The sequence below is a fragment of the Babylonia areolata genome, chromosome 1 (genome assembly GCF_041734735.1).
Source record: "Babylonia areolata isolate BAREFJ2019XMU chromosome 1, ASM4173473v1, whole genome shotgun sequence".
In the NCBI taxonomy this organism is placed as follows: domain Eukaryota; kingdom Metazoa; phylum Mollusca; class Gastropoda; order Neogastropoda; family Buccinidae; genus Babylonia; species Babylonia areolata.
In genome coordinates this window covers 9,702,932-9,723,411 of record NC_134876.1, presented here as the reverse complement: position 1 = coordinate 9,723,411, position 20,480 = coordinate 9,702,932, and the positions used below count along the sequence as shown (strand labels likewise).

General features: G+C 39.7%; 1 protein-coding gene across 13 annotated transcripts in view; it reads left to right on the top strand.

Moving 5' to 3' along the window:
• Positions 1-19,325, top strand: part of LOC143278226 (N-acetylglutamate synthase, mitochondrial-like) — a 52,061-nt gene extending 32,736 nt beyond the window's left edge. For 11 of the 13 annotated variants that reach the window (XM_076583286.1, XM_076583318.1, XM_076583266.1 and 8 more), the window contains 7 exons: positions 948-1,047; positions 2,651-2,744; positions 4,211-4,288; positions 4,902-4,986; positions 8,144-8,238; positions 9,234-9,290; positions 10,736-13,397. In XM_076583286.1, coding sequence (XP_076439401.1) covers positions 948-1,047; positions 2,651-2,744; positions 4,211-4,288; positions 4,902-4,986; positions 8,144-8,238; positions 9,234-9,290; positions 10,736-10,811 — 585 coding nt within the window. In that variant the 3' untranslated portion in view covers positions 10,812-13,397. Of the gene's footprint in view, positions 1-947; positions 1,048-2,650; positions 2,745-4,210; positions 4,289-4,901; positions 4,987-8,143; positions 8,239-9,233; positions 9,291-10,735; positions 13,398-19,096 lie in introns of those variants that run through there. The other 2 variants (XM_076583338.1, XM_076583348.1) reach the window with 2 other exon arrangements.
• The last annotated feature ends 1,155 nt before the right edge of the window (positions 19,326-20,480 follow it).

Here is a 20,480-nt window from a genome sequence, read left to right as displayed (position 1 = left end):
GAATCAGCAACAGCTGCATTTTTAAATCAAGCTGTCTTTGTGTGTGTGTGTGTGTGTGTGTGTGTGTGTGTGTGTGTGTGTGTGCACTTATGAGTTCATATTTGCATTCTCTTTCCTGACAAATCAGTAATTCCTTGTCACCCATTTACAGTTTATGATAAAGTCATGTTTTATATTTTGAGTGCTTGGTCAGTACAGTACAGTTGCTGTGTATTGTCAGATTGACCCATTTTTACTAATGAAGTGTGAATCAGTAGATGATCGATCAGTCATGAGGTTCAGACTAAAGGAATATCTGAAAAGTTGCTACTAGTTTTATCGCTCTGTGTGTGCTCGTGTGTGTGTGTGCGGGTGGGTGTGTGGGTGTAGATGTGTGTTTGTTTAGATATGTGTGTGTGTGTGTGTGTGCGTGTGCGTGCGTGCGTGTGTGTGTGTGTGTGTGTGTGTGTGTGTGTGAACATGAGAGAGAGATTATAGAGGCAGATTAGCTATTTTGAACTGAAGTGAGAATCTCTTGTCTCGACCAGTGATGGATGGTGGACGTGAATTTGCGTCCATAATGTCCGTAAAAGTATACCCGCTCCAATATGTTTACATTATGTGTCTAAATTATGATATGATTGTCTCTTTATATCATCTATTCATTTTCCTTATATCTACGTGTTCATTTTGTTGTTAAGAAATGATTGTCTCTTTATATCATTTATTCATTTTTCTTATATCTATGTGTTTGTTTTTTTATTTTTATTTTTTTAAATTTTTTTTCAAGGCCTGACTAAGCGCGTTGGGTTACACTGCTGGTCAGACATCTGCTTGGCAGATGTGATGTAGCGTATATGGATTTGTCCGAACGCAACTCCTTGAGCTACTGAAAACTGAAAAACTGAAAACTTGTTAAGAAATGTAAAAAAAAATAATAATAAAAAAATAAAAAGTGTGTCCTGCAGGTTAGGGAGGTGAGTGAGCTGCTGACAGGCTTACATGGGAAAACCTCGGTGGTGATCACGGCAGCTGACAAGGTGCTGCAGGAGTTGTTCACCCATCATGGTTAGTAACCCTCCATCACTGTTGTGCTTCTTTCTTTCCATCACTCTTTTGCTTCTTCTGTAATCGTCCTGGATTGTCGTTCTCACTGTGCTCATTTTTACCATAGAGCGTTGGTTAGGGAGGGGAGGGAGGCACCATTGTAAGGTTGGTTAGGCGTCGGATTTGTGATCCAGAGTCCACCAATGATTGCACGGGGTTCAAGGCCCCACCTCAGCAGGGTGTTGTGTCCTTGGGAAAGGCACTTTCCTCCTGCTTATCCTCACGTGGAACAAGCTCCCTGATAACCTCCGTCATTCTGATTCCCTGGCATCTTTTAAATCTCGTCTCAAAACTCACCTTTTCCCTCAGCAATAATTTCAATTGTGGCAGGTCCACTTCCTTTGCGTTAGCTGTGCTTGACTATGTGTGTATACATATGTATGTGTACATAACTACATGCATGTATATGAATGTGTATTGTGTGTGTGTGTGTTTATGTAAGTTTGTGCCTGCCTATGTGTGCATATGTGTTAGGGTAGCTGTTAGATACACATGTATGTTAAAATGTATGTATGCAGTGTGTGTGTGTGTGTGTGTGTGTGTAGTCACATTTTGGTGTGTGTATGTAACATAGATGTAATGTTTTATGTTAACAAAAGCGTTTTTGTAAAGCACCTAGAGCAGATTTCTGGATAGTGTGCTATATAAGTATCCATTATGAATGAGAGTCTGACATCTGTTGGGGAAGGTTAAAACAGCAGGAAGGTAGAGGATTGGGCTCTGCCTTCCCATGCTGAGCCCTAGACAGAATGGGTATGAGTTCACTGCCTCGATGGCCATTAAATGGCTATGGCTTTAACCTGTAACTGGTAAGGGATGCCCAGTCAGCTTGGTCAGTTGTGCGCCAGTGTCTGAGTCAAATTGTTGCAGTGAGTTAAAATCATGAACACACAGCATTAAAACACTGTGTTGTTGTCTAGTGGTGCCTGAGTAGTATTAAATTGGTCCATTCCTCCCCACAGTTTGTATATGGTAATTTCATCAGTTATGTCACATGATGTTGGTGTCGACATTAAACCCAGTGTTACATTGATGTTAATGGAACTTTGTGACTTTGTGTAATGTTGAATGGATTTTGATAGAAGCTTCTTACTCCATTTTTAGGTGTTCGGTACAGAGATATTTCCGTGTGTCAAGAACATAAATGCTGACATGGATTATTGTACTTTTCATACATACATCTTGATCTAAAGCATGCGTGTATACTTGAGAAGATGGCAGGTCTCTTCCATCACAGTCCCTGCGCTGGCAGTTAACAGGGAGCTATCACTTTTAGGTCGCCAGGAGGCCACACACCAGAGGAGACCTTTGCCTTGCTGCTGAGTGTCAGAGTCCCGTGAGTGGTGTTCAGTAGTGCCTGTTCTGACATGATATAGACCGGACATCGTCCACTTAACTTCCTGCTTATGACAACAATCACATTCTCACGGAGCCAGATTCAGACTCATCGTGTCCCCTCCAGAGTGGAGACAGCCACAGAATTATACTCACTCTCCACCGAATTATACTCACTCTCCACCGAACTATACTCACTCAAGTACTTGTATTTCCTTTCTGTCATCAGGCTGTGGGACATTTCTGAAAGAGACAACACCACTCCTGAAATGCCACAGCCTGGAGAATGTGGATGTGGAGAGGCTAGGAAACCTCCTGTCCAGGTGGGCTGATTGCTTCCTTCCTTGTCTTGCTTGCTTTGTGTGCTTGTGGCTGAGTGAACTGCAGGTGTGAGTGTGTATCTCTGTTTAGAGTGAACTGCAGGTGTGAGTGTGTATCTCTGTTTAGAGTGAACTGCAGGTGTGAGTGTGTATCTCTGTTTAGAGTGAACTGCAGGTGTGAGTGTGTATCTCTGTTTAGAGTGAACTGCAGGTGTGAGTGTGTATCTGTGTTTAGAGTGAACTGCAGGTGTGAGTGTGTATCTCTGTTTAGAGTGAACCGCAGGTGTGAGTGTGTATCTGTGTTTAGAGTGAACTGCAGGTGTGAGTGTGTATCTCTGTTTAGAGTGAACCGCAGGTGTGAGTGTGTATTTCTGTTTAGAGTGAATTGTAGGTGTGAGAGTGTATCTCTGTTTAGAGTGAACTGCAGGTGTGAGTGTGTATTTCTGTTTAGAGTGACTTGCAGGTGTGAGTGTGTATCTGTGTTTAGAGTGACTTGCAGGTGTGAGTGCGTATCTGTGTTTAGAGTGAACTGCAGGTGTGAGTGTGTATCTCTGTTTAGAGTGAAGTGCAGGTGTGAGTGTGTATCTCTGTTTAGAGTGAAGTGCAGGTGTGAGTGTGTATCTCTGTTTAGAGTGAATTGCAGGTGTGAGTGCGTATGATCTCAATTTTCACTACCTTGACAAACATAGAGTGATGGATATGAATTTGTCTTTTGTTTGTAGCCAAAATAATGTCACAAGATTTATTTATTTGTTTTTATTCATCTGTCATTTTTGGTATGCATTTTTCTTCTAAATCATTGTGAAGTTATTCTCGCTTTGTACACATGATTGCATGCAAACACCTGTTCACAATGAGAATATTTGATGACAAATAACAGAGTATGAATCTTGTCATGTGACATACCGCACAACACCCAAACATGTGCAAACACTCGACTGGAATGAATCCAGACATTATCATCACCCTTACTGATAACGAAAGTATTACAGTTCATTTGTCCATTCTAGTTTTAACATATAATTATATTGTAGACATTGTAATATATTTGTTCAGAAATATAAAAGAAAAAAAAAAGTCAAACCGATTTCATCAGAACAACTTTTTAGCTTTTTTTTTTTTTTTTCTGTTGCTGTGTTGATACTAGCTGAGTCGACTGATTGTATCAGGGAAAAAAATAATGAAGGCTTTTTGCAAGCGCGTATTTTGTTTTTGGATGTTTGAATTCCGGCTTACTTTCATATTTATTTATTTAAACAGTAACCATCAGTATAAGTGATGATGTAAGTCTTGTCTTTAAAATTTGTCAAGATAATATGTCATACTCTCTATATGTATATATATCATGCTCCCCTTCTGCTTCAGATGTTGTACAGACTAAAACGAAATTTATTGTTGTTTTACAACACACAAAAAATGTACCTTCTAATAATGAGTATCAGTGTATTGTGTTTATTCTTTTTCTTCAGGTCGTTCAAGAAAGATTTATCCAACACATACTTTGAAGACATCAGAAACCAGGTCCACACTATCTTTGTGTCAGAATGGTGAGGTTTTTTTGGTATATAGATGCATATGCTATAATAGTGAATAATATCCAGGCCTGTATGGATTTGTTTTACATAATAAGGAAACAGAAGAGACGTTTAAAAGCAGTCTTGTTTTAAGTTTTAACCATGAAAACTCACTTGCGCTTGGGATGGGGGGCAGAAATGGTGGTTAGGAGTGGGGGTGTGAGTTTAAAATCTCTCATCAGTGCTCATGTTAGCTCTTTTGTTCCTCCAAGGCGAAAAGTTAACATACACAGTGACAGCACACACAGACACTCACTCCGACACACACACCCTCACTCCCACACACACACACCCTCTTACACACAGAGACATACATGCACACACACACGCACACATACACACACACATGCGTGCATGGGTACACACACATACACACACACTCACACACACACACACACACACACACACACACACACACACACACACACACACACACACATTCTCACTCACACTCTTACTCACACACACACACCCACATACTCACACACACATTCACACACTTACTCACACACATATGGTATACACAAACACACGCAGTGCCATGCACATGTGTTTCTAAACCTCCTTTTGTTTTTGTCTCCCCCAGTTACACTGCAGCAGCCATTATATGCCATGTAGAAGGCTGCGACATACCCTACCTGTGCAAACTTGCTGTGTCTGCACAAGCTCAGGTGAGAGAGTGAAAGAGGATGTTTGGTTTAATCCTGATTTTTTTTTTTTTTTTTTTTTTTTTTCTCAAAGGTAAGTACAGACATTGCAAACACTCAGAGCTACAACAAGCCAAAGCTTGAGATGTGCTCATTGAACAACAGATGCGTGCACTGAATACATAGCAACATAGCGGCAGTATCACGAAACACGTCATCTATATTATAAACAGCATCAAATTTTCATTGAATTTTGGAAGAAATTGAAAAGGAATAACAAAGAAATTTTTTTTTTTAAATATATATATATAGAGAGAGAGAGATATACAGATACTCATATATGCACACACATATACATACATATAGATACACACACATACATACATATAATAGACATTTATATATATATTCTCCCTTATGAATGCTGTTGCAGTCTACACAGCTCTTGCCAGTATTTTGGCCTTAGACCCTTCTTCAGTGAGGATGGCATCAAGGTACCATAAAGTTCGGTCTATAAGCTGCGACTTTTTACTCCAGCTTCAACCTCCGCGGCTTATACAATGATGCGGCTTGTTTGAGGATTTTAACGATCCTAGGAGTGTCACATTCTCGTCTATTCTTAGCTGCCCGTCTGCTCACCAAAATCATGATTTCTGTCCATGAATTTTTGGATGAGCTTCAGGATAGTGTACTAACTGTTCACGTTTTGTAAATCAAATCCGCACACATTAAAGCCTTCAGATCAGCATTCAGTTCTACTCTGCTCAAGCGTACACCCTCATCATGCCGAAAACACGACGTTATGCCTATGATGCAGCCTTCAAATTGAAGGCAATCGACCTAGCAGACGACAGTGCAGGCGACTAACCAGCAGCGACCTCCACCTTCATGTTCATGAAGTGAAAGCGAGGCTGAAGTCGGTGACAAGATGGCGGAGGAAGCTGTGCTGGTTCTTTTCAACTAGGACACTGAAGACGAAGATTTCAGTGGATTCAGTCAGCAGGATGACGTTGAATAAATGTGACTATCCCTAAATTATGGATCTTATTTTCGTTGTGTTTATTTATTATTTTTTTGTGGCACTAGCAGTATTTTCGTTTGCTTTTCTTTGTGTTGTTCCCGCTTGTGTTTATTTCATAATGTACAGTATTGACAGCTTTTCTGTAGTATCAGTATGTGTTCCGGTACCGGAAATAAGTGCGGCTTATAAGCCAGTGCGGCTTATGTATGTATAAAGTTCAATTTTTTTCCAAAATTTAGTGGGTGGGGCTTATATACCAGTGCGCTCAATAGACCGAACTTTGCGGTACTTAAACTGCTTCACTGTTTCTGGCTGTTGTCTGCTGACATTGATCTTGTTCTTGACTGGGTCCTTGCTGTTAGTCATGAGTTATGGAGGGATAAGAACATCAGTCTCAGAACAAAGTTGAAGCTCCTACATGCACTGGTTCTCTTTATTTTCTTTTATGCATGTGATTCCTGGACTCTTGCAGAGCTTCAGAGAAGGATCTGAGCAGTGGAAATCTGATGCTTCGGAATGCTCCTTGGCATCTCTTACAAGGACTTCATAACAAATGAAGAAGTCAGAAAAAAAAAACAACAACATCAGACAGCATATTGTTCACTACGAAGACTTGCTGACCACGGTAAAAAAAACCCAACAAAAACCAGAAGATGAGATGGTATGACCACATGACAAAACCTGGTGGGGTTTCCAAGACCACCCTTCAGGGAACAGTGCAAGGGAAATGGAAACAAGGCAGAGAAAGAAGTAGGCAGACAAAGTCACCGAGTGGACAGAGTTGAGCTTTGCTGAAACTCTGGCCCCATCCCACAACCGCCAGAAATGGAGAATGTTGGTGATGCATTGTGCGGTGCAAGCTCCCATAATCAGATTAGGTTTTGGGATCAGTGTGATACATATATACATAGATATACAGACATATCCATAAATACGTATTCATAAGGACAGAAAGAGGACATTTTTGGCACGAAGGAACAACCTTTGCCATTTGCTAAAGAGCATCTAGATATTGCTTGGAGACCATGCTGGAGTATTCTCACCATATTATTTCTCTGTTTATTCTGTTTGCTTTCCACATGTGAAAACAGTTCAGTTTTTGTCAGAAACAAGTGTGAGACATACAATTCACAATGAGATGTCAGTGTTGGGTTACCATGAGGCTCCTCAGCACAAGAGACCCAGAACTATGTGATTTGTTTTGGGTGCTTTCCTTTTGTTAGGTATTGTCGTGTGATTTGTTCTAGAGCTGTTACATGAACTACGTGAACCGAAACTGAAATATGATTCGATCTATGCATGTTTGTACCTTTAGTTTCAGTTTCAGTAGCTCAAGGAGGCGTCACTGCGTTCGGACAAAACCATATACGCTACACCACATCTGCCAAGCAGATGCCTGACCAGCAGCGTAACCCAACGCGCTTAGTCAGGCCTTGAAAAAAAAACAAAAAAAAACAAAAACAACAACAACAAAAAAAAAACAAAAAAAAAAACAAACAAACAAACACACACAAAAAAAAACAAAAACAAAAAACAAAACAAAAAAAACAACAAAAAAAACACACACAAAAACGGGGGAATAAATAATAGATAAGCTTGCATAAATAAATAAATAAATAAATAAATAAATAAATAAATAATACTTATAATATAGAAAAAGGTAGTAGTAATAATATTAGTAATACTAATAAAATGATTTTCATGTTCACGCCTTTTCATAAAAAGACCTCACACACGCATGGATGCATGCACGCACGCACGTACACACGCACGCACGCACGCACGCACGCACACACACACACACACACACAAAAAAAAAATGAATTTAAGCGCGTTGGGTTACGCTGCTGGTCAGGCATCTGCTTGGCAGATGTGGTGTAGCGTATATGGTTTTGTCCGAACGCAGTGACGCCTCCTTGAGCTACTGAAACTGAAACTGAAACTTGTACCTTTAGTCTTGGTCTGTCTTTTGCTGCATTATCAAGTAAGGCAGGGAACTCTTGTTTTTCTCTTTCTTTGCCCCCCTTTCTCTCTTTTCTTTGCTTCTGTATTCCCCCCCTCCACCCCCCCCCCCCCCCCGCCATCCCCAACCCCACCCCCAGACCGTTGCCTCCCCCTGTTGTTGTGTGTGGCCCAATGTTTTTATTTCTGTATTTCCAGGGGGAGGGCACAGGAGACATTCTGTGGGATGAGATTCGGCGCAACTTTTCACAGCTGTTTTGGAGGGCACGGACAGAGAACTTTGTCACACCATGGTAATGGCATCAGACACCGACACAAAAACAGCTGCACGAAAAAAAGAAATGGCGTCAGAAACAGACGTAGACATGGCTGCGTGAAAACCTTCTGTAATTTATCTTGTATACATCATTTTATGCATCACTGCAGGTTTTGCACAGAGTTAGCTATAGATGAATGAGGTTTGGATAAAATCTGTTCACAAGTTGCTAATGAATATGTATGTGATGTGTGTGTGTGTGTGTGTGTGTGTGTGTTATTTGCCTCTGTGGGGTCTTAATTTATTAATACCTAGGATTTTCATGTTCACGCCTTTTCATAAAAAGACTTCACACACGCATGCACGCATGGATGCACGCACGCACACACGCACAACAGCAACAACCCCCCCAAAAAAGGAAAGAAAAACAAGAAACAAGAAACATCATGTGTAGAGACAGGATGAGGTGAAGAGCAAGGAGAAGGAATCTGAGAGAGGGCAGTGATTTCAGGACATTGGAGCTCAGATGTCAACAGTTACAGTTTGAGTCTCATAATTATATTACATATGACTGGTCTGTTACTCTTTTGAACATATTTTAGAGGCGGCCAAATAGCAAAACGCTCACCATGGAAGTGAATGTCCATGGGTTCATTCTCACATGGTCCAAGACTTTTACTGCCCCTCACTAGGCTTTGAATGGTAGTCTGGGTACCAGTCTTTCAGATGAGGTGTTAAAATCTTGTTTGCGCTGGCTAAACGAACAAGTGAGTTGCCATACAGAGGATATCAGGGCAGTCAATTGGTACATTTTTGTGGGTAGTGTATTGCACTTGAGTAAATTGTTGTTTTTCTTAAACTGATAATGTTGTATTTATCGGTGTGCGTTTTTAATTTCTTTTATCTTGTTTCCTTCATTTTCTTTCCTCAGAGTGACAGGTGATATCATGTATCTGTGTCACTTATTTCAGCGTAATGATTCAGTGTATTCTGACATTATCAACATCTTTTAAACAGTGTAAATGATTGCAGGTACTTCAAAAGGAGTGATGGAACATGGAATCTGGATAGCAACTGGACTGTGTTCTGGTGAGGCGCTTTTCTTATGTCTTGATACACAAGAGGATGAACAAAATATGGATAATCATAAGATGAAGAAATGGGGTGATCATTTATAACAATTATATTGATATTTACAAGTGAATCTGATAATAATGACTGATTTATTAAAAAGAAAGTATACATCTGTGAAAACAGCCATATTTATTTCAGTCCAATGATAAGAATTTATAAATACATATGACATGTGACTACTGATATGACTTGGAATTTCAAACACTGATACACAGACACACACATGCAAGCACATACACACACAAACACACACACATATTAACACACACACACACACGTGTGTGCGCACACATGCACATGAATGCATTCATGCACATCCATTTGCATACATAGCCCACCAGAACATTCAGAAAAGAACCTTGCAGTCAGTAATTTCAGCAATCAGGAAAACAGGTCACTACATCAGTCAGTGTGGAGCCATGGTCTCTAATGGTAAAGCACCTGACCAGGAAGAGAGCGTCCGTTTGTTCGAGTCCTGCATGGACCAGGATTTTTACCTCACCCCTCCATCAGACCCTGAATGAATTGATGGTCTTGGTGCTAGTCTTTCAGATGAACCAGTAAATTGAGGTCTCTGTGTGCAGCACACTCTCAGAGCACATTGCAATAAAAGAGCAAAACTCTGTTGAAAAAAAACCCACTTATGTAGAAAAACAGAAGGAAATTTGCGCAACACTGCCAAAGACGTATCCTTGAAAGTGGATGATCCTCGATTGTGTTGTCCCATTCTTCCCAGTCAAGCCCACAAGACAGGAAGTGCTGGGTAGGAGCCAGCCACAGCCTGAAACAAACAAACAAAAAAAAAGTCCACCTCTGCTAGGACTTGAACACGTCCTCCCAGTCATCAGTCCATGATGCTAACTTCCTTGCTACTGTGGAGTGATGGAGTGATGGCCTAGAGGTAACGCGTCCGCCTAGGAAGCGAGAGAATCTGAGCGCGCTGGTTCGAATCACGGTTCAGCCGCCGATATTTTCTCCCCCTCCACTAGACCTTGAATGGTGGTCTGGACGCTAGTCATTCGGATGAGACGATAAACCGAGGTCCCATGTGCAGCATGCACTTAGCGCACGTAAAAGAACCCACGGCAACAAAAGGGTTGTTCCTGGCAAAATTCTGTAGAAAAATCCACATCGATAGGAAAAACAAATAAAAACTGCATGCAGGAAAAAATGCAAAAAAAATTGGGTGGCGCTGTAGTGTAGCGACACGCTCTCCGTGGGGAGAGCAGCCCGAATTTCACACAGAGAAATCTGTGATAAAAAGAAATACAATACAATACAATACTGCAGCTGGATGACTTGGGTGCTTTGTGGAGGAAACCGTTGAATGAACTGGGGTAGTTTGGCACAGTGCTGTCACATGTTTGAAGCAGGAACCCTGTGGTTTTTTGTTGTTGCAGGTATGGAATCTCAGACCCCGGCACTTCTTTGAAGTTGATCCAGAAAGCCACGGCGGCTCCTGACTCTTTCCGATGACTCCGAGCAAGCGCATGGTCTGGCAGACATGGAGCTGTGAGTGGCTGCTTATTGGAGTTATGAGTGACTGCTCATTGAAGTTGAGTCACTGCTCATTGGAGTTGTGAGTGGCTGCTCAGTGAAATTGTGAGTGGCTACCCATGGGAGTAAAGTGGCTGTTCAGAGGAGTTATAAGTGACTGGTCATTGGAGTGGAGAGTGACTGGTCATTGGAGTTGTGAATTACTACTCACTGGAGTTGTAAAAGTGGTTGCCTATTATGGTTTTGAGTGGTTGCTCATTGGAGTTGTAATTGGTGGCTACTCATTTGAGTTGTGTGGCTACTCACTGGAGTTGAGTGGTGGTTCACAGTTGTGAGTTGTTGCTCACTGAAGTTGAGTCACCACCAGGTGGATTTGTGAATGATGAGCGTGGTTATCTGTAAACAGTATTCGGTTGTAGTCTTATTTGAAATATATTCTCTGTGTGGTTTTGAGACTAATTTGGGACCCTATCTGGTCATTTGCAGGTTATTCAGATTTTTGTTATGGTCAGTTAAGTTGCGTGAATGCCCAGTCGGGGAAATGTATGTTATTCAGAATTCTTAACCATGCGTAGAAGCAAGCGTTATTTGGAACCCCATTTGTCATTTGGGGCCACTTTGGCAGATTTAGTTTGGCGGTATACTTTGATCCAGTGTTCACCAGTGATCAGTTTGAGGCCCCATTTTCTGTGGCCCTGTAGCTTCTTGCTGCTATACATTCTATTCAAAAGTAATGTGCCTTTGGAAGGAGGGGAATATATGTTTGTGATACTGTTGTTTCTGAATGCATCTGAAAGTCTGCCTGTGTAAAATGAATGTGTGTCGAGGTTAAGCCTAATAGTTGTATGCCATTTCTTAAAATAATTATTTTCTACTAATTGTCAAGTCATGTGTTTTGTTTTTTTATAAATTCTTGTGCTGGCCATGGTGTCAAAATGTAGCGCATCATGATTATATGTAATGGAAAGCTTTTTCAAACTTAATAATGTTAATGATCAACTCCCATTCAAGAATGTTACAAAGTATAATTTTGTTGGGGGCTTACTCAAAGTTTAATGTCCAGACAATTCACCAAGAAACAGTTCTGCTCAGTGTTGATAAAATACTAGTCTGGTAACACAGAACATTCTGCATGACACTATGTGTATGCTAAAGCTTTGTCAGAATAGAATGTTTCCTGTCACAGAAGCTGGCATGTATTGCTGTAGAGGAGGTTTGCCACCATTTATTTTGTCCCTTTTGTCTCATGTTTGAGACCGAATAGAGAATTCAGCAGCGCTCACTGTCTGGCCTAACTCGGCAGCGTTCACAATCCTGCCATGTTTGAGCAGCGCTGGCGATAAATTTTCTGCTCCAGGTGAATTCCACTGTAGCATAATTATAAGCAGCTGTGATCAGGACCATTCTATTGACCAGAGCAGTGTGAATAACAGCTACTGTGTTTTCAGTCAGCGTCAACTGCTGTATCCAGTGATAACCACTTAAAATTTTCTTTCTTCCCTGAGCTAAAGTTACTCCAGCAGCATCACAAACTTCATTTTCATCAGCCGGTTTCCAAGCTCATACCAAATAATGCATAAACGTCTAGCAAAGGGGGATAACTTTTAACAGCATTTCCTATATTTTCAAGGTGTCATTGTTCCTGTGTTGTGCAATTAATAAGGGCTTTTTTTCTGCTTTGATATGACCAAAATTAAGGATGATTGAAAAGCATGTACTTGATGAGCTTCTAATGGATATTGTAAGTGATTTTGTTATAAAATTTGACAGATTTTACAATCATTTTATGATAATTTTGGTGGTTGTAGTTTTCAACCGTCCTGCAGAAAAGTTTTGTTTTTAATGTGAAGAGTTTAAATGAAGGGCCTCTTCATTTCATTCATGCAGTTCAGCCCAAATCTGGCAGGCAGGAATGGGCTGCCAAGGCTGATAAAAAGGGGTTGAAAGGGTTAGTGTTCAGACTTGCAGGTAAAAAAGAAATCATCTGTGATAATAATGAAAACAAATGTTGTTGCATGGTGAGGATAATGTTTATTGATGATCTGATGTCAAACTAAATTGGATAAACAAGTTTTTTTGTTTTGTTTTTTTTGTATTATTGGGATCAGATAATATGCAATAAAGGCGTACATTCTCTCCCTCACCATTCTCACCTGCTTTTAGTATGTTGTGTTCTTGCATTATAGTCACCCATTCTTAAAGTCTCTTTATCCGTTGTTATGCGTACTGATATTCAATGTGGTGTTAACCGTAATATTTTGTTTGTGTTATATTTCCTCATCTCCACATGGGAATATGGCCTTGTGCATTAAATCATCTGAGTTCTGAGTTGATTGTTTCACTCCTTAACCCTTTGAGCTCTGACCACCGCTTTACCGGTGGTAGAGAAAATGACGCAATGCCTAGCCACCGGTTGAGCGGTACGTAAACACTTGTGTCGTGTTTTGCTATGTCATTTTTCAATACCACCGGTAAAGCGGTGGTCAGGGCACTCTTTTATATCTGCCGTGACACATTAAATACCAATTATTTGCAAATTTTGGCTCAGGAGCTCAGGCAGCAGGGTTGAAATTGCTCAGGGGCTCAAAGGGTTAAGTACGTCCTTCTCTTGTCTCAAGTCTCACTCTCTGCGTCTTTCCTGTGCCACCTTTCCTCCCACGCTTTCCTGTCCATCCACCTATCTACCTCTGCCACCCCACCCCCTCCCTACAAGTCAGAAGTCTGTCTCCCCTCTGGTCAGTCTGCCTCCAATGCTGTCCAGTATCATCCATCAAACAATACCATGTATTGCATGACAGCCACCTTCATTTGTGATTAAGTGGTGATAAAAAAAAAATATATATATATATATATATATATACAATTTTCATTCTTTTCGTTGACAGCAGTCTACAATACTAGGAAAATGTGCACTTTAACTCTCTCCATATGAATGGCGAAAGAGACGATGTTAACAGCGTTTCACCCCAATTACCATTATCAAAATATTGCAAGCGGAAGGCTCTTAAACTGAAGAGGTGAATGTTGACAAAGAATACCACAATTCTGACGACGGAAGCTAAAGGTTGGGTCATTCAGACACCCACTGGACATCCGAGGGGTCTGTGTAGAGGAGAAGAGAGGACTGGCCGTACTGAGTGAGTTAAGTGAGAACTCTGCCTGGATGCATTTTGGTGAATGTGACTGCGCATGCACACAAGCCACACAGGACAGCAAGCAATCAAACACACATATGCATACATGGAGAATCAAACTACCCTGTTTTAATAAATTACCCATTTTATTTTGATCACTTCCCTCCTGTACAGTATTACAAAAAATGCATAAAATTAAAGAAAAACAGCCTGCTTTCCCTCATAATCTATCAATCACATTTGAAATGATTGGAATAATGATGCAAGTTTTGACACATTAAAAATTACTCACATATTGTAGGAGGCTGTTGAGAACATCAGTGGAAATGAAATATACAGCAGTTACCAATAAATAATAAATACTAATACTTACGGTGGGGAAAAGGCACACAGTTTCAAGCCATTGCTGCCTGGCACTTCCCAACAGCTTTCACACAGGTAAGTGTGAGAGGTACAGAAACATAAACACAGAAATCTCCACAGCTTTCACACAGGTAAATGTGAGAGGTACAGAAACAGGTACAGAAACATAAACACAGAAATCTCCACAGCTTTCACACAGGTAAATGTGAGAGGTACAGAAACATAAACACAGAAATCTCCACAGCTTTCACACAGGTAAATGTGAGAGGTACAGAAACATAAACACAGAAATCTCCTAAAAAAAAACAAACGAAACTGAAGCTTAAAATCTCTTCATCAGCTCATGCACCCTTTATTTGACATGTGCACACAGACACAATGATGGAAGAAATAAAAAAAAAACATGCAGCTTTTGTTCAAGACTGAACATTGCCCATTAGTCTCAAACATGCACACACAAAACATGAAATGGAGAAAAAAAAAAAAACTTGGCAATATTTCGTTACTTGAGTCTCTGAATACCAAGAACATAGAGCCTGGGAAACATTTCTCCAACACACATGATCCTGGGGAGATTCTTTTCAGCTGTGCCCATATCATTCTGGCTGCCTTCACCTCAACCCAAGTGCTGCGGTGGTATGTCTGCCTTGGTAGGAAATTACCTTTGCATGTTTCTGAGTGTTTGTGTTGTTTTTATCCTGAGTATCATAAATGGAAATGATCACTAACAAAAGAAGGGGGGCGAATAGAGATGACCGATGTAGCTGGTAACAAACGCAAGCAAACCAACAAAGGTACACAATAATGCAATGTGTTTGGCTGAGAGGACTGGTGGAATAGGTGGAAATTCATCAACAACAGTATCAGGCAGGTCAGAATTATAGACTATTGGCTAGCTGTGGAAGGGAGGGAGTGAAAGGGCACAAGACGAAACACTCGGCCATTTCTACTTTTCTTAAACACAAAATGAAACTTTTAACAACACTCGCTTGGCTTGGATGAACAGTGATAATTAGTTCTGGTAATGCATAAACTATATTTGATTTTAAAAATGCCCTGCTTTTAACGCCCTGCACACAGCATAATGAGTACATAAGCCTGGGTGATGCTGATTTCTTTTTCAACCATGAAAAAGCAGTCATCCTGTTTACCGGTTTTCTTTTTCAACATTAATATTTCTAAAGAGTTCCACATCATGCACTAATATTAATGAATTCTTATTTTTGAAAAAGCACTACAATGTGCTCTAATAACTGCAATTTTTTTCCCCTAAAGATTATAAAATAGGCACTGATAAAAAAATTAAAAAAAGTATTTGATTTGCTAATGAGCACCACAGTATACACTTTTAATAGTTGGGGTTTTTTTCTTAGCAGGCCCAACAGTCCTGATAAGTGATTTTTTCCCCTACAGACTCAAAGAGCATAACAGTCCAAATAAGAGCAGTTCAATTTTTTGCTATCAACAAATGGCTTGGAAAAGGAATGGAGACGAAAAAAAAAAAAAAAAAAAGTTTAAAATGTCGTCTTGTCCCTCTATTTTCATTTTTACTTTCATCCATTATCATTTAGCTGTCCTATCACTTACACCAGTTCAGTGACATTACCCCCACTCTGTTCATCTTGAGCCCCCCTTTCACAGCCACAGTCCCAGCACTGACAGTGCACAAAGAGCTCATTTTCCTCTTTTATAATCCAGCCCCCACAACTACCATGAAACAAAGTTGTCTGTGCCTCTGTGTGCATATATGGGTGCTGTGGATAATAATAATAATGGATACTTATATAGCAAACTATCCAGAAATCTACTCTAGATGCTTTACAAAAACGCTTTTGTTAACATAAAACATTACATCTATGTTACAAACACACACCAAAATGTGACTACACACACACACACACTGCATACATACATTTTAACATACATGTGAATCTAACAGCTACCCTAACACACATACGCACACATAGGCAGGCACAAACTTACATAAACACACGCATAAACACACGAATGAATGAACATAAACACAAAAACTGCTAAGCATAAATTTCTAAGTTCCGTGCTGGAGTTACATTTCACTAAGAGGTGAAAGATGTACACTCAACATTTAAAACAGGAGGCCAAACAGAAAACTGAGTTTCTCTTTTTGAGATAAACATCTGTTATGCCATTCTGCTCTCATATAACCAATATATTTGATCCGTGTTTTGTTGCGGTCACATTTCTTATGCTTTTCTGTCGTTAAACAGTTTGACAAAAAAACAAGTCAATAAATCTGACACAACACGACATTAGTACCACAATATATCATAGAAGACCCCCATATATCTTCAGGCTGATGTGCATGAATAGCCATGCGATGCACTTTTTTTTTTCTTTTTTTTTTAAATGTAGAGCCATTTTTTATAGCGCTGCCCAGCAGCAACAATGACCTGTTTTCATGAATGGCAAAATGGACATGAATGGCAAGACTAATCGTTGTGAACAGAACATTTCAACCAATCCAAAATTAAAAGCATCCGTATTAAACCCTAAAATTACTCACTCATCAACTTTTTGCTTTTGGTCAGGAAAAGAAGTTATGATGTCCCTTAGCCTTTTGTGGCCATTGGAGCGGTGAATTCATATCCACTTCACAGACTGTGTGTCGGGCTCGGAATAAGAAGGTGGGCCAGCCCAGTCCTATCTTCCTGCTGCTCTAAGCTCCCTTGACTGAAATCAGGTACCTGATCACACTGGGACCCTGCATTTCATGAAAATCATGGAGCATTGGAGGTTGTCTATTCCTGGCAGTATGCATTGAAATATAAGTTCATTGATGTCCAATGGCCAAGTCTTCTTCAACACCCTCTGGCTGGCATTCGACGTATCATCTTACATCACTCCTCTTCCTCTCCTCACCCTCTCCCAAAGCTTGCTGCATGTATTCTGTCAGTCATAGTCACCTGATCAAAAATGCTGTCTGATTGGATAGACGGACTGAATTACCATCGGATGGGCTGTCAGTTTCATAACTGCTGTTGTAATTCACCTTCCTGTTTAAACCAATCAACAGACAAGAGAGATCCTTCTCCATCGTTATAGCTGTCCATAATCATAAACACTGCTTGCACAGTTGTGTAAATCCTCGGACTGGGACCACTTTCTTTACTGGACAAAGTTTTCAACACCTTTTTTTTTTTGCATATGATGCAACCCCCTTTCCATGTGGTCCAGTTACCAAAGCATTATCAAGGAAAAACGGGTCTTCTACTTGATGTATGCTCATTTAAATAGTATTTTTATAATCCAGACATATCAAACTAACCGTTCAGAGTCTGTTCATGTACACTGAACCAAACTCCAATGGAGGTAAAATCGGAAAATATGCAGAACGTCAGTGGACATCTGAAAGGCACTATGACAACACTTAATTCTTGCAGGATGTCAGCTGACATCTCATAGCCACTCAACTGGTTAATTGTGGTTATCAGTACAAAATATATAAATAAATAAATACCACAGGTAAAGTAGACGTGTGAAGAAATGAACAAGTTTTCAGTTGGTCACAGCACATCAGTTACTGAGCTGTACAATTCTGACACACTGAAGATGACACTTCTGCACAACAGATTTCAAGACTAGATCATGTGTATAATTGAAAAAAAAAAAGTGAAAATACTTGGTTGTAGCAAAACTATTCTATTCGCAATTTAAAAAAAAAAAGTATTTACAAATCTCTATGGTATATAGAGTGTCTGTCGCATATGACTTGGGAAAAATGCTGAAAGAGCACACAAAACAGATTCAATAAAGGGAGGTCAATCAGTACAAGCAATGACTGAAGATTGCTGCCAAAATTAGTCCCCTTCTGCACAATGGATTTCAAAACCAGATCATGAATATAACTGAAAACAAACCTGGCAAAAAATCTCTTTCTACAAATTAAAAAGACTGCAAGACTGCCTACAACACTAACAATCATGGAATTCTGCTGTCCAGCAGGCCGCTTTTGCTTCTTGACAATTCTGGTGAATGAATATCAGCAAAACTGCAATGAAGTAGAAAATTACCTCGTCTCTTTTAAAACTGGATTCCCTCAACCCTTGTCTCTTTCTTGCACACTAGTCCTTTTTTTCCCCTTTAATTTCAACTGCATTGAAACTGGTCTGGGGTTAACAGGAAACTGTCATCCACACACACACACATACATACAAACATACATACATACACACACTATTCTATACCACCTGTACAAATACATGCATATATGCACTATACTACACTCTTTTGTCAAGTTTTTCCAGCTGTGAAAGAACCTGCAAAATACTGGAACCAGCTAAATCACAAGTGATTATCAAAAGAATTTTTTTTTAAATGCAGGGAAGAAAAATAAAGCTCTCTGCGCATGACCTATTCAATGATGCATACCATCTGCAGAAATTTAGCAGACATTTTTATTTTTGTAATTTATATTTTTTGTTTCACACTTTCCCTAAGTGCAGACTTTTTATTTTTTTTTTTTTTTTTTTTGATGACTCATTGCTTGTTCACATTTCCCCTCAGAGCACACTTTTTAATTTTTATTTATTCAGACTTTCCCTTACTGGTCTCTAATTTCCCCTTAAATGTGACCACTTCAGTCACACCTACAGATCCCTCTGTCTACATGTATACATATCACAACATTCACACACACCCACAGAAACACGAAAAACAGGTTTCAGCAGAACTTATATATCTCTCTCTCTCTTTTATTTTTTTATTTTTTTTTTTTTAATCACCGACAAGCCCTGACTAGCAACCTCGAAGGGAACCGAAAGTGAGGCCAACCATGAAACACCTGGCGAAGAGGCCTCCCAGGCAGAATCCCAGAAGATGGGCCACATGTCTGGAACCACATGGAGGCACAGGCACAGAACAGGAGATTATGATGGAGGTCTCCTGTTGATGGCCTATATATATGCCCCTGGAGGGGTGAAATACATAAGCAGTAAGTAACTTCTTTTTTGTTTGTTGTCCAACCAACCACAACCCCCCCCCCCCCCTCCCCCCCCCCCCCCCTCCCCACCTTAGGGCTGAAATGTCAGAACCAAAACCATTAAGATCATCTCCAGTCATACCATAAATCAAACTCATGAGACAAACACAACTCCAGCATTTGCACAATCAATACTCTGTTTTCATACGAAGTAGCCAGCACCCTGCTCTAGAACAAAAAAAGCACACTGCAAGGCCCAGGAAAATGATTATTTTAACAAATGAATAATAATGGCCTCCCCTAGCAGGTACTGGTCAGTCAATCATGTTTACACAGAAACCTATCATGAGATTAAAAGTGTGAACTCTTTTTTTTTCTATGACTTTTTATTCAGTTCACATGTACACAAAGTAGTAAGGAATCACTTTCATGTTCTTATTTTGGTTGTTTTTGTTTTTGTTTTGTATAAGGGAGAACGGGGTGGAGTGCAAATACATAAATGTACGGAGTAAAGACAGATTAAAAAAAAAAAAATAAAAAAAAAAGAGAGAGAGAGATTTAAACAACTGGAGCATTTCATGTATGAGTAGGACTCAGTTACACTATATAATTGGTTAACATACTGACTGCAGTTAAAACGCTCCATTTTCAGTGGAAGATACAATGTGCGGCCTCATAAATATGATATTACATGGTAAAATAATAACACATTTCATCTTCTATATCATTTCAGCACATAAACATTATGTATAGATTGAGCAATAAAGGTCTGTGTCAACCATTGTTAACAGAAAAAAAAAAAAAAAAAAAAAAAATTATATATATATAAATATACATCAGCATAAAAAATTTTGTCAGGCAGCCGAGAGGAAGTAAGAGATTACTCCAAAAACATTGGTTTAATATGGTATCCATGTGTTTTAAAAATCAGAATGTCATGAATTATATTTGTGCAATATATTCTTCTGTTTTGTACCTATGCTTAAAGTTTGCTAAGGAATGCTCTCAAAAGAGGATTAGTTTTGTTCATTTTGTATTGATATGAATTCATCTTTGCCAACAAAAGTATAAAGGAAAAAGTGGCATCAACAATGTGGATCAACTTCAAGGATAACAAAGCTTTCTGTCAACTAAGTGTTGTAAGTATTCATACATTTTTCATTCACCAATGCGATAAAATCATGCCAGATTTTC